Below are 12,286 nucleotides of genomic sequence, written 5' to 3'. Positions count from 1 at the left end.
ACATGTGTGTATGTGAGTGCTCTACAGGGGTAGATGACTTCTGATCCCTTGGGGCCAGTTATAAGGATTCATAAGCTGCCAGATTTACATCTTGGGATCCAGGCACTGGTCCTCATAATTGAGCCACAATGCTTATAACTGCTGCACCATCTCTGAAGCCCATGATATCTTACTCTTATTCAGTCAACGCCCCAAGCTGATGGGATGAAGATACCTACAATTAGGGTTGGCCTTCCTACTTTGTAAACCTTTCTGGAAACATCTTCAGAGATATACCCAGATGTGTTTTCCTGGTGATTCTAATACCTACCAAGCTGACCATCGGGGCCTCTCTGGTAGATCCTGGCTCTTGAGTAAAGACCCTCTGTAGCATGAATTCTAATTGTTCTTACTAAAAACCCAGAGTCAGATATTAGGGGGTGAAAGCTGAGAAATCACAGAAGCAGAGTAGCCAGCCACTAGAGAGACCTTTTACCTCTACTGAATTCTCAGACCAAAAGGGTGATCCTGTCCTTTGACTGCATCCTCAAGACTGCAGTGAGCTTCTGTCTCCTCCGGCCTTAAATTCCTCTCCCCGCCCAGCCATATCCCTTCCTGTCTCCATTTCCCTAGTGCTGGGTTTAAAGTTGTGGGACTCTCAAGTCCTGGGATTGAAGGTGTGAGCCATTAAAGGTCACACCTGCCTGACCTCTAGTGGCTTAGCTCTGCACACTGATCTTCAGGCAAGCTTTATTTGTTAAAACACAAACAAAATATTGCTACAACCCTCCTTGCATCGGCATATTATATTTAGCTCCCGGCCTTAGGAGAGGATATAGCCAGTAACTACCGTGTTCCATTGTCTGAGGAGTCCTGAAGATACTCTTCACACATGTCTAGTTAGAGAGTACACATTTCCCCCATTTTTTTATTCCCAGGGGAATAAGCGAGTAAGTTTGGCTTTGTGCTTTTCAGCATAGGAAGAGTTTCGGAGCCCTTAGCTCATAAGGCATTAGGAAATGAAAGGCTTACATTAACACGTTCCTTTCTTTTTATTTCTTCAGCCAGATCTGTGTTTTCTGCTGGTTTCTGGCCGGACAGGGAGTCCCGTGGGCCGACCTGTGAAGTACAACATCGTGGGAGTGGGGAATCTGATTGGTCCCCAGGTTTACATCACCACCAGTGGGGCTGTCTACATCCTGTTTGGCTTTGGTAAGAAGCAAGGCTGACTTTGGCTTCTGCTCCCCTGGTGTTGGTGGCTAGGTCTCCCGTGAGATAGGATGATTACCCACACTGGGGTTCGCTGGTGTTGGCTGTTTTTCAGGGCGTCTCACTTACTGCAGGTCATTAACTATGGTTTCTCTTGATGCTTTCTCTGGATAGGGGGCTGCCCAGCATCCACTTGATCAGTTCCCCATCACTCCCAAGTGGGACCAGTTGGAGTGGGCTCTATTGCACCCGTGTGATCTGTTGTGTGTCTCCTGCCCAGAACCCCACCCCGGGATAGCCTGGGTAGTTGTTTTAACCCGAGCTTCTCAGTGTTGACTCTTCCTGTGGCACTAGGAAATATACAAGCTGTCGCCCTGCGGGACATTTTTGTTCAGGCCCAAAACCGAGACAGCTCACCACCCTCTCTGCAGATAGAAGAGCCAGAATGGGAGAAGCGCAGATCCGTCAACCTTTCGGAGCTCATCGACGTTTACAGGTGTGGCTGAGATCCGCCTCTGGCCATAGTGAGGTCTTCTGGGGACTCAGGCAGCATGGAGTCTCCGAGTTTGGGTTGACTGGTGCCTAAGAGCAGAGGTTTGGGCAAAGTGCAGCTAACCTTGAAATATCAACTCCTGATCTGCACAACACAGTGAGAAATTCTCTTTCCTGAGCTGTGGAATGTTGGGTCTGTGCCTCGGTGAACAGAGCTTACCTCATAACTGGATACCAAGAACGGGTGTTAGCTATGGGTCCCAATCAGAACAGCTTAGGGGATATATTTATAAATACATAAATATATGGAAAAATCTTTATGACACCTTTGACCTACTGTTCCCTATGCTTTTCTCCCAGTTGAAGAATCATTTTGACAGAAGCAGGAATAGCAGGCATGAAATCTTGTGTTTTTTGTTTTTTGTTTTTTAATTTTTATTTACATCTCAACTAAAAGCATGTGGTTGTCACATGCAGTGATCCACATACTTTACCTACATAGCTGTTGGTCTGGGTAAAAATTGTTACATTCCTTTCTGTCAGAAATTTCAAGTCATTTCCTGCATTTTTCCCTCAGGCATTATCAGATTTTGATGGAATGGTTTCAGTAGTGTAGAAAAAGAAATAATTTAAAGTAGATGCCAAGAGTTATTGTCTAAGCTTAGTGACAATTTCAGGCTACCTGTCCCGATCTCTGTCTGTCCTCCATGCCATTGTCCTTGTCTCTATGACTGTCCCCAGAGTGTTCAGGTAGAGAGCTGTCACATCGCAGCTTTGTTTTCTGAGTTCCTTTTGAATGTGCATGATGGACCTTTCTGGAGACAGAGGATGAGATTCAGTAGGAATGACCAAGTGCGTGGACCTTTCTGGAGACAGAGGATGAGATTCAGTAGGAATGACCACGTGCCCTGCTTGACAAGACCATGGTGGGAAGTGGATGCAAGAGTAGAATGGGGAGTACATATCCTGGGGGGGTCCACATTTGTGGATTTACCCCCTCCCAATGAAAATACTTGGAAAAAATTGCATCTGTACCCAACATATACAGACTTGGTTTTCTTGTCTCTGCGCCCTGAAGGGTGTAGCATTGCTTCTGTCTCCATTGCACTCAGCCGTAGCTACTCCAGAGATGCTTACACTACGCAGGAGGGGGTAGATTGTACAGAGACACCGCAACCTTCTGTGTAAGGATGATGAACATGTGAATTTGGAATCTGCAGCAGGTCCTGGGCCCAGTTCCCACATAGACGCTAAGGGACAACTGTATACGCAAGCAGGCACACAGCGGGAATAAGATGTCAGAATAAGTGGGTGTGGGACTCTCACTCACAGCAGAGACTAACTCTTGGGTTTTTGTGCAACGTAGCGATGGAGTTGAGCTTCTCCAGCTGGTAAAGGCTCCCGATTCCAACTGCAGCAGCCTCTTGATTACAACCAGACAAGGCCTGGTCCTGCTTCGGGGACAAGATCTTATGCCGCTCTGGAAACTGAGCCTCCAAGGCCTGCGCAGGTTTGCAGAGTACCTTCACATGGCCGCTGTTCTGAGCACCTTTCCCACTCTCAAAATTATCTAGAGCGCTTGCTTGTTACCCATGGCTGTCGCAAGGGAAGGAGGGAGGTGCCTGTTTCTTTTTTTATTAATTAGTTAATTAATTACTTAATTATATTAGGTACACAGTGTTCTGCCTGCATTCGTGCCTGCATGACAGAAGAGGGCACCAGATCTCATTACAGATGGTTGTGAGCCACCATGTGGTTGCTGGGAATTGAACTCAGGCCCTCTGGAAGAGCAGCCAGTGCTCTTGACCTCTGAGCCATCTCTCTAGCCCCCTATTTCTTTTCTGTATATGCTGTTTATTGCTTCCTCGTCTGATTGCAGCCAGCCCACTCCTGGGTATTTCACTGATGATCAGACATTGGACTTCCTTCTGCAGACACAGGATGGAGTTGGGATGAAAAAGGTAAACCATGGGCCTCAAATCAGTCAGAACACATGGAAAGAATGGGCTGTGTCCAGCCCTGGGTGAGACACCAGGGAGAACAAGAGCCTCCTCCCTTGGAGAACACCAGTGTCGTTAATGAGTAAAATGGAACCGCACAGCTCATTGCTGTGAGCTGCAGTTTAGCCTTTCTAGATTAATCCTATGTCCTTTCCGGAGCCTGTTTTGCAGTTGGGTAGGAGGAGACGCCTTACAAAGCTGGGGGCGGGGGAGAGGTGGGTATTAGTGAGCAGAGCCGTTTCAGTAGTTTCAGTATAGGCTCAGTAAGGTTTCAGAGGGGGCAGCACTCAGACCGGCTTGGTGCTATGGACAGCTTTTGGTAAAAGAAGGGAATATGGGTCGGGCCTTTGAGGTTGAATTTATGTGACTGGCAAAGAATAGCAGGTCAGGAACGCTAGGACCAGAGCTCAGAAACAGTGCTATAGCATGGTCAGGGATGCTGAGCCACTGGCTCCACATCTTGGCTTTCCTGTAAGGTTGTGTGTTATAAGGATGTAATATTTCGATAGTTTTCATTCATTTAATCTTAAAGGCAGAGTTATAGAGTTTTAATTTTTAAAATATAATTAGCCTAGATTTTTTTTTTTATTGGCCATCAAAACTAACCAGCCGTGGTCTGAAAATAGCCTAAAAAACGGTTTCTATTGAACACTTGCAGACCGTTTTCTTATTGTCCCTCATACAGTACAGCAGCAACTATCGATACATTTAATGTACTGCAGTGGGTGTTGTGGGTAACCTAGGGGATGAGCTGAGTGCACATGAGGACATGTGTAGCTAACACTTGCCCTTTCTCTAAGGGACTCGGCACCTGCTGGTTCTGAGTGTTGGAGTCCAATGCTCACAAATACGGAGGTTGACTATCCTCTGGGATGTTTGTCTTATGTCTTGCTTTTGTGTGTTCTCTTGTCCTGCCATCCTCCTAAAGACGGTTGTCTTCTCTGTCTTCTCCTTTGCAGATGACGGTGGTGGATGGTGGCTCTGGCTCCATCATCTGGAGTCACAGTATCCCGTGTCACATGAAGGAAACGCCAACCACTTCTGCAATTACTTCAGACCAGAAGTCTGTCTTCCTCTTCTGGGCAGAAGCTCTGACTGCTGCATCTCCCAGTTCTGTGAGTGAGAAGGATGGAGGGGCTGGGGGCAGGGATGGGGTCACCCAGGATGGGAAAACATGGTAGACACACAGTTCTGAATTGGTTGACTATGCCCTCCCAATAAGTTGCTTTTCTGAGCCATCTAGTTTTTTTGGGGGGAGGGAGCTCCTGTTCTTCACTCCTAGAGATGCTATCTATCCCCTCATTTTGATGATCAAGTCTAGGTTATGATTCTAGTTCTGCCGTGCCCTCGGTCCTGATTTCCTCAGTATTGAGAGGATTGGACTGGATGGCTTTCAAAACGAGCTTAGCAACATGGAGGGGCAGGTAGGAACTACAGGTGAGCTAGCAAGGTAAGACAACCTGTAGTTGCTTGCCACCAAGGTTGACAATCTGAATTTACACCTTGAACAGTGGGAGGGGGAAACCGTCACCTCCTCACTCCCAACCCGTTGTCGATTGACCTCTGTGCGCACACTGTGACTCACGTGCCCTCACTCGCTCGCATAAACACACACATAAAGCAAATAAATAGGTAGGCGGACAAAAGAAGGGAGGTTTGATTTTGTCTGGGGTGATGAGGGAGTGTTTCACGGAAGAGCTTGGATACACAATGTGGCTGAGGGTGAGACGCTGTGTGGAAGGGGGGTAGAGAGGATGGTGGGGCAGTCTGAAGGAGGAAATAACACGATAGGCAGTGGCTTGGTAAGGAAGCAGAAGGAGGCGCGAGTGGATTGAGAATACCGTGGGGGAGGCAGCAGATGTGTGCGTTACAGTTTAGAGAAGTGAAGTGAAAAGCTTTTTTGTTTGTTTTTATTTTTTGAGACAGGGGTCTCTCTCTATAGCTCTGGCTGTCCTGGAATTCACAGGCTGGCCTTGAACTCACAGAGTCCTCCCCGCCTCTGTCTCCCGAGTGCTGGTGACTTAACGTCTGGCCTGAAAAGCTTTCACTTTTATGCTAAGAACTTTGCGCCTTGTTCTGTAGGCAGTGAGGAATGCTATTTTCGTGGCATGTTAGTTGAGCCTGAGGTCTGTCCTGCCATACTCGGGCGTATGAAAATGGCTTCCTCTGCCTTAAGGGCTCATACTAACCTTACTCCCGTAAGGGTGCAAGTCTGCTTCTGCTTCTAATGACAAGTGTATGGCCGCCAACACATGGTGTCCTATAGTCCATCCCCACTTAGAAGGCATGTTGATAACGCCCCCTTGTGGATGTTTCTCCTGCTGCAGGGACTCGGAGACTCAATTCTCAGATCTCAGCAGTTTTTATTTGTAGTGATTTTCTTCTGTCTAGCCAAGAGCTCTGTTTCTCTGGGGAACGGTTAGGTTTTATCTACGTTTAGCCCGATGCTTGTTTTTGGCATCAAACCCAGGGCTGGGTACATGCTAGGCGAGCACTTCCGTGGAGCTGCATCCCCAGCCCCTTGCACTTGGTTTTGACGTCCAGTAAAAGGAAATAGATTTTATTTTTCAGAAAATATATTTAGCTGCTGTTCAGAAATAGCTTTTCTCTCTTCACAGCCTTACCTGCTGTAAGGATGAATGAGAGTCCTAGCTCTGCAATGCGGAGACTTCCTCCCTACTTCCTGCTTTCTCCCCTGCTTCTCCCCTTCTGCAGACATTTGCAAGTATCCTTTCTTCCTTCCCCTCCCACCTCCCTTCCCCTCCTTCCCCTCCCAACCTTCCATCCCCTCCTTCCCTCCCACCTTCTTTCCCCTCCCAAAACATCCCTTCCCCTCCTTCCCCTCCCACCTCCCCTCCCCACCTCTTTTCCTCCCCTTCCCCTCCCTCTTCCTTCCACTCTCTCTTTCCCTTCTTTCTCTCTTTCTCCCTTTTAATTTTGACTGTAGCTAGGGATTTGGAGTTAGGGGTGAGTCTGCATTTTGAACTCTGGTAAAATTGCGCGTGTCCCTGTAGTTGGGATCAGGAGTGGGGCTGACCAGAGTCTTCTCCTCTGCTCCCTGTCCCTGGTGGTGTCATGTAGGAGATGTAGTCACTCTCCTTTTCTGTGACCCTTGCCAGGATGACACCCCAGGAGCTGAGCCTCCTGGCCTTTACCACCTCTACCTCCTGCACCCAGCCTTCCCGTCCATCTTCCTGGACCTGACCAACACCACTGGCATAGTGACAGCTTCGGAGGGTGAGTTCCGATGGTACTAGAGAGTGCACCTTGGCTGGGTGGTAACTTTGCCTTCCAAGAGATGGATGAGGGCTCTTCAAGAGACGGTTTCCTCTGGGTTCTAGTGCCAGGCCTCCGAATGTGCTGAAAGCTGAGGGGAACATGTACCCCCATTCCAGGAGGACTCTGGGGTGATGATGGAGCCTCCTCTGTGTGCTAGGTGCCTTTAGGGACTGAGGATTGTAAGTTAACTGTGTGGATGTTAAGGGGAAGAGCGATGATTCTTCTGGGGCATTTTTTTAGTGATCAGTTATATGACTGTTAAACATACAAATTGCGTAGAAACTGGAGTCAACAGCAGAAGCAAAGGAGAAAAGTTACCCATAAGCTGACCACGCAGAATATTTGGATATATTCTGCTTCACTCTGTGTCTAAGCGATCCTATACAGCAAACTTGAAAGCATATATTAGAGAACCCTTATTTAATTCAGCAACCCAAAGCCCTGGAAACTGAGCCGCGCTGCTGCTGGTCTCCCCTGAGCTCCTGTTGGTGGGTGGGCGAGGAGGGGGAGCGGTCCAGCCACAGCTCCCTTGTGTTGTTTGCTTTTTCAGCCAGGGAGGGGGTAATTACACAGGTCTCATAGCCCAGGTTGACCTCAGACTCGCTCTGTGGCTGAGGATGGCCTTGAACACCTAACCTTCCTGCCCTTCCCTCCCAGATGCTTAAGATTGCAAGTGTGTACCCTCACACCAAGCTCCTCCATGCCTTTCCACACTCCTGCCTCTTGTGGGCTTGCTCCCTACAGCTCTTTGCCTTGAGTTGAAGCGGTGCTGTGGCTCCGTCATGGGTGTTATGGGGAAGAAAAGCTGGTCTGGAACTCGCAGGCTGTCAGCTGATTGGGGAGTGGGGGGTGGGGGAGTGGGAAGTGTCAGTTCGCAAAACCATGTAGGAGATAGAATGAGCTGTTGCAGCATTTGCACAAAACATTTGTCAGGGAACATGAAATAATGGTAAAGAAGAATCTCATGGGCTGGGGATGTCGCTCAGTTGGCAGAGTATCCGCCTCATATGCAGGAGACCTTGGGTTTGATCCCAGTACTGGCGGGGTAGAGGCAGGAGAGTCAAAGGCTCCTTCTTGGCTACAGAGCCAGTTCAAGGCTGCTTATCAAACTAGGGTAGTACTTGGCATTGGTCATCTACATGGCCTTCAGAGTCAAGTGCCCCACTTACCTGAAACCCCTGGACAGAGGGAGAGAGGAGGGGAAGAAGGGAGCAACAGAGCAAGAGAGGAGGCAGGGTGAGCCGAAACTGGCTGAAGCTTCTAGCGCAGCATATTAGAGGAGGGCCAGCAAGCCTGCTGAACAGAGCTTTGCAACTGGTTTCATGGGAAGAAAGACGCTCACGTCCCTTTTCAGACAACTACTATTAATTCCGATTTTAAAGACAAGGCAGTCAGGTGTAAGGCGTCACACTGCTGACTCCCTTGTTAACTGCTTCTTGTCATTGTCCTTCCTCAGTTGGAATCAATGACATCTGGAAAGATGCCTTTTATGTCACCAGGAGAACAGGGATGAGCCCGGATGGACACCCCACCTCTCTGGTGATCAGCAAGCTTAGCCTGCGCTGGGCACTTATGGAAGGCCAGATGGTCCAGCTGAAGGAGACCACCCCTAAAATTGGCCGTGGGGAGCTGCGAAGATTCCTCTCCAGGATCAAGTTTGTTGATTCTCCCTACCAGGTGACTGTGATATTTGGTTAATTATTATTACTTTTTTCCTGAGATAGGGTTTCTCCATGAACAATCCTGGCTGTCCCAGAACTTGCTCTGTAGACCAGGCTGGCCTAGTAGCCAGTAGAGAGAGTTGTGCCTGCCTCTGCCTCCCGAGTGCTGGGATTAAAGGCGTGCGCCACCAATGCCTGGCTAATTTTATGTGTGTGGGCCCACGTGTCCTGACACGTGTGTAGAGATCAGCGGACAACTGCAGAAGTTACTTTTCTTTTGTGTGGGTCCTGGGGATTGAGCTCAGGTTGCCAGGCATTTAGAAATATGGAGTGGTGGTTTTTTTAATCATCCTGGTGACTAGACGGGGTGGATCTTTTTGGCATTTTCTGGGTAGGGACCAATGAGAACATCCATACAGATGTGGTTTACAGAACCATACAACATCCATACAGATGTGGCTTACAGAACCGTACAACATCCATACAGATGTGGTTTACAGAACCATAACAACATCCATACAGATGTGGTTTACAGAACCATACAACATCCATACAGATGTGGTGTACAGAACCATACAACATCCAGACGGATATGGTTTACAGAGCCATACAACATCCATACAGATGTGGTTTACAGAACCATACAACATCCAGACGGATATGGTTTACAGAGCCATACAACATCCATACAGATGTGGTTTACAGAACCATACAACATCCATACAGATGTGGCTTACAGAACCATACAACATCCAGACGGATATGGTTTACAGAGTTATCTTGCTGAAAATGCCAACTGTTTTCCCTAGAAAATACTTGAGCCAAGTTCAAAGATGAAGAGCTTATTACCGAGGATACACGTCCCTGGGGCTTACAAGCCATTGGAGCTAAACTAGAGAACTGGGGTGTGAAGAAACATTCTGATCCTTAGAGTTCCCATTTGAAATCCCACAGATCTAGTGCGATGGAATCCAGCTTCAGAAGACCCTTTACAGAGCGGCTCCTGTCCCTCCTGTGTCAGTTCTTTGGAGACATGACGACTTCAGGGTCATGCAGCACTCGGGGACCACTGCACTTTGGCAGCTTGTTGGAGCTGTGTGCTGCAGCATGATCTGCTTAGCTGGGGCATCTCACGACCCTCCCATCCTGCACTAACCCCTCCTCCTGGGAACTCTGTGTGGATAGTTTGGAAATGTGAATCTTACAGTGCTTTATTTTATTTTATTTTATTTTTTTGTACCTCTAATTTATAAACCCTTGCTGGGAAACCCAGTGGCGTGCAAGCAGGATGTATGTTGTTTTGCATTAGGTGATGTGTATCTGTGTGTGTGCGTACATGTGTATGTGTGTGTATCTATGTGTTCATTGTTGTAACAAAAAGATTTTTGAGATATGCCCCAAGCGTCAGGGATTCCATTTCTTGTCCTCTTAATTTATCTGATTTGGTGGTCTTCATGTGTCTGGATGGCCTACCTCTGAGATCCTGAGGGTCACCCATGGCTCACCACTGTTTTCCATCTGCCTGTCCTGTGGTTCTTAACTCTAGACAGCAGTGAGAAACACTGGAAGTTAGGATGGGGCTACTTATCCAGTATGTCTGTCTTTCCGTCTCCTAGACTTTCCACCTCTGTTAAGTGGTTGTGAGAACAGACTTGTTTCAATCACAAAGGGAGCAAGGGGCAGAGTTTCTGTGACTTCGCTGATGATCAGGTCCCTGTGTGGTGCACTATGAACTTCTGCAGCTATGAGCTTTGAATCTGCAGTAACTACGGAAGGGTTAGCATGCACATTGTCCTCAGCTTCAAGGTTGGAGTCCCGTAGCCTTGTCCTGGCTGCAGCTCCATCCTGCTTGCTCCCAGTCCTGTCTAGGGCATCTCCATCTCCTGCTCCCTTGCTTCCTCTCCTATTCAGGGATCTATTTCTGGACTTTGGCTTCTTGGGTCCAGCATGTAACCACTCTGCCCTGTCTTCTTCCTTCCTCCTAGAGTCTTGGAAGCATTATATTCAGAAAATTCTCATGTAAATACTGTAACTTTTGTAATGATCAGGTTCTTTAGAATTATCTCCATTCTTCTGCCTTCTATGTAAATGTCTGACTTTTAATTTTGAATCTTCCAAATGTCTGTGTCATTGTCTGATATGCCATGTGTTCCCATGGTGGCTAATGAAAACGTACTTCTTGAGTGAAAACCGGATTTTCTCCTCACTTGGGATTGTATCATTTTAGGTTGTGTTAATAAAGTGATCCAAGGAAACTAGATTCTAGATTTGAGGGGCTGTGAATTGCCCACAATAGGTGTTATGGGTAATAGGAGGTTGGTACTCAGTTCATCTTGCAGATTTGCCTCACCAGGCTTGTTGGCACCTCTGCCATAAGACCCTGGAAGCACATTTGGAAGTCTTGTGGGACCAGGTTGACGCTGGGAAGGGGAACAATGAATAGGTCCCTTGATGAACTCTAGGTTCATCTCCAGTAAGTTGGATTTCTATGAGTAAAAGGGCTGAATACAGATTGTAGTCTTCTCAGGACTAGGTAATAGTGGACCAAATTGCCAAGTAGGTGGTGGCCTCATTGAGCCCCCAGACACAATGTGTTCTCTACAGTGTTGGTATTCTGAGAAGCCTGTCTGTAGGAAGGAAGAAGGAACAAAGATGCTCAGTGGAGACCTGTTTGGGTTGTTCTATCGGGGCTGAAGGCTGTTTATGCTGGATGAATCTCAGATAAGAGGAAGCCACAAAAGACAGCATCACTGAATTCTTGGTGTTTTAGTAAATAGCATCTTAACTTCTTGCTAGGAGCGTGAATCTCCTCCTTGCTAAATGCAGTGGAAACTCCAGGCTTAACTTCCTGTTGCAGCTGGTACAGAAAGGTAGCTGAGGGTTGAGGTGGCTTCATTTGGCCAATGCGAGTGCTGGCCTCCTGTCAAATGCCTCCCTGTACTTCCTTCTCCTTGCAGGAACTTACCCCGATATCCAACATAGGGTGGCCCACAAAATCAGCCTGACTACTAAGAAGTAATGCCTTCAACAATGCAAGGGTCTCCCCTCCTCTCTGCCTCCTCTTTCCTTTCTTTAAATGCCCTCCCCTCCGCCCTGCCCAACATCCTCACCCCCCTCCCCCACATACGGTGTGGTGATACCAACCAACCCCAGGAATGTGAGTTGCTGTCCACATTCCCTGTGTGGAAGAGGAGCCAGCGGGTCTGTTGCCAGAAAGCACCGTTTAAAATGTGAACTGTTACAGAACAAATAAAGGCTGTGTATGGGAATATACATGTGTGCCCTTCTCTTTCTTGCTAACCAAAATGGTTTACTTCCCTTATAGAAAAAAAAGGTGAGTGGATGGATGGCATGGTCTGTGAAGGAATCAGGAGGGACAGTTCGAGGTGACCGAGCAGCGGGTATCCAGTCTCATTCAGGGGAGAAGGCCCTGTATGAGGCTCCTGGGAACTTGGGGGGCCACTTCTAGAAGTGAGCCTGGTCCTGTAGGCTATAGAAACCTTCTTATATCATGTGATCTTCCAATGGCTTCTAGGGTCCTATTTAATAATGTTTTCATTTTTAAAATTTTATTATTAATGTGTGTGTCATGCATATGTGTGGATGTTAGAAGACATCTCTCGGATTCAGTTTTCTTCCGCTGTAGGACCCTGGAATCAAGTCCAG

General features: G+C 47.7%; 1 protein-coding gene across 2 annotated transcripts in view; it reads left to right on the top strand.

The window, feature by feature from the left end:
• Fam234b (family with sequence similarity 234 member B) overlaps nucleotides 1-11,889 on the top strand; it is a 39,874-nt gene extending 27,985 nt beyond the window's left edge. For both annotated transcript variants that reach the window (XM_050123247.1, XM_050123248.1), the window contains exons 6-13: nucleotides 1,044-1,191; nucleotides 1,543-1,684; nucleotides 3,047-3,190; nucleotides 3,560-3,641; nucleotides 4,640-4,795; nucleotides 6,800-6,917; nucleotides 8,416-8,636; nucleotides 9,575-11,889. In XM_050123247.1, coding sequence (XP_049979204.1) covers nucleotides 1,044-1,191; nucleotides 1,543-1,684; nucleotides 3,047-3,190; nucleotides 3,560-3,641; nucleotides 4,640-4,795; nucleotides 6,800-6,917; nucleotides 8,416-8,636; nucleotides 9,575-9,580 — 1,017 coding nt within the window. In that variant the 3' untranslated portion in view covers nucleotides 9,581-11,889. The remainder of the gene's footprint in view (nucleotides 1-1,043; nucleotides 1,192-1,542; nucleotides 1,685-3,046; nucleotides 3,191-3,559; nucleotides 3,642-4,639; nucleotides 4,796-6,799; nucleotides 6,918-8,415; nucleotides 8,637-9,574) is intronic.
• Nucleotides 11,890-12,286: the final 397 nt, after the last annotated feature.

This window comes from Alexandromys fortis, unplaced genomic scaffold, assembly GCF_014885135.2.
Source record: "Alexandromys fortis isolate MF-2015 unplaced genomic scaffold, M_Fortis_MF-2015_v1.1 scaffold_223, whole genome shotgun sequence".
Taxonomy (NCBI): domain Eukaryota; kingdom Metazoa; phylum Chordata; class Mammalia; order Rodentia; family Cricetidae; genus Alexandromys; species Alexandromys fortis.
The sequence above is the reverse complement of the archived record's forward strand: the minus strand, read 5'-3'. Positions and strand labels throughout refer to the sequence as shown.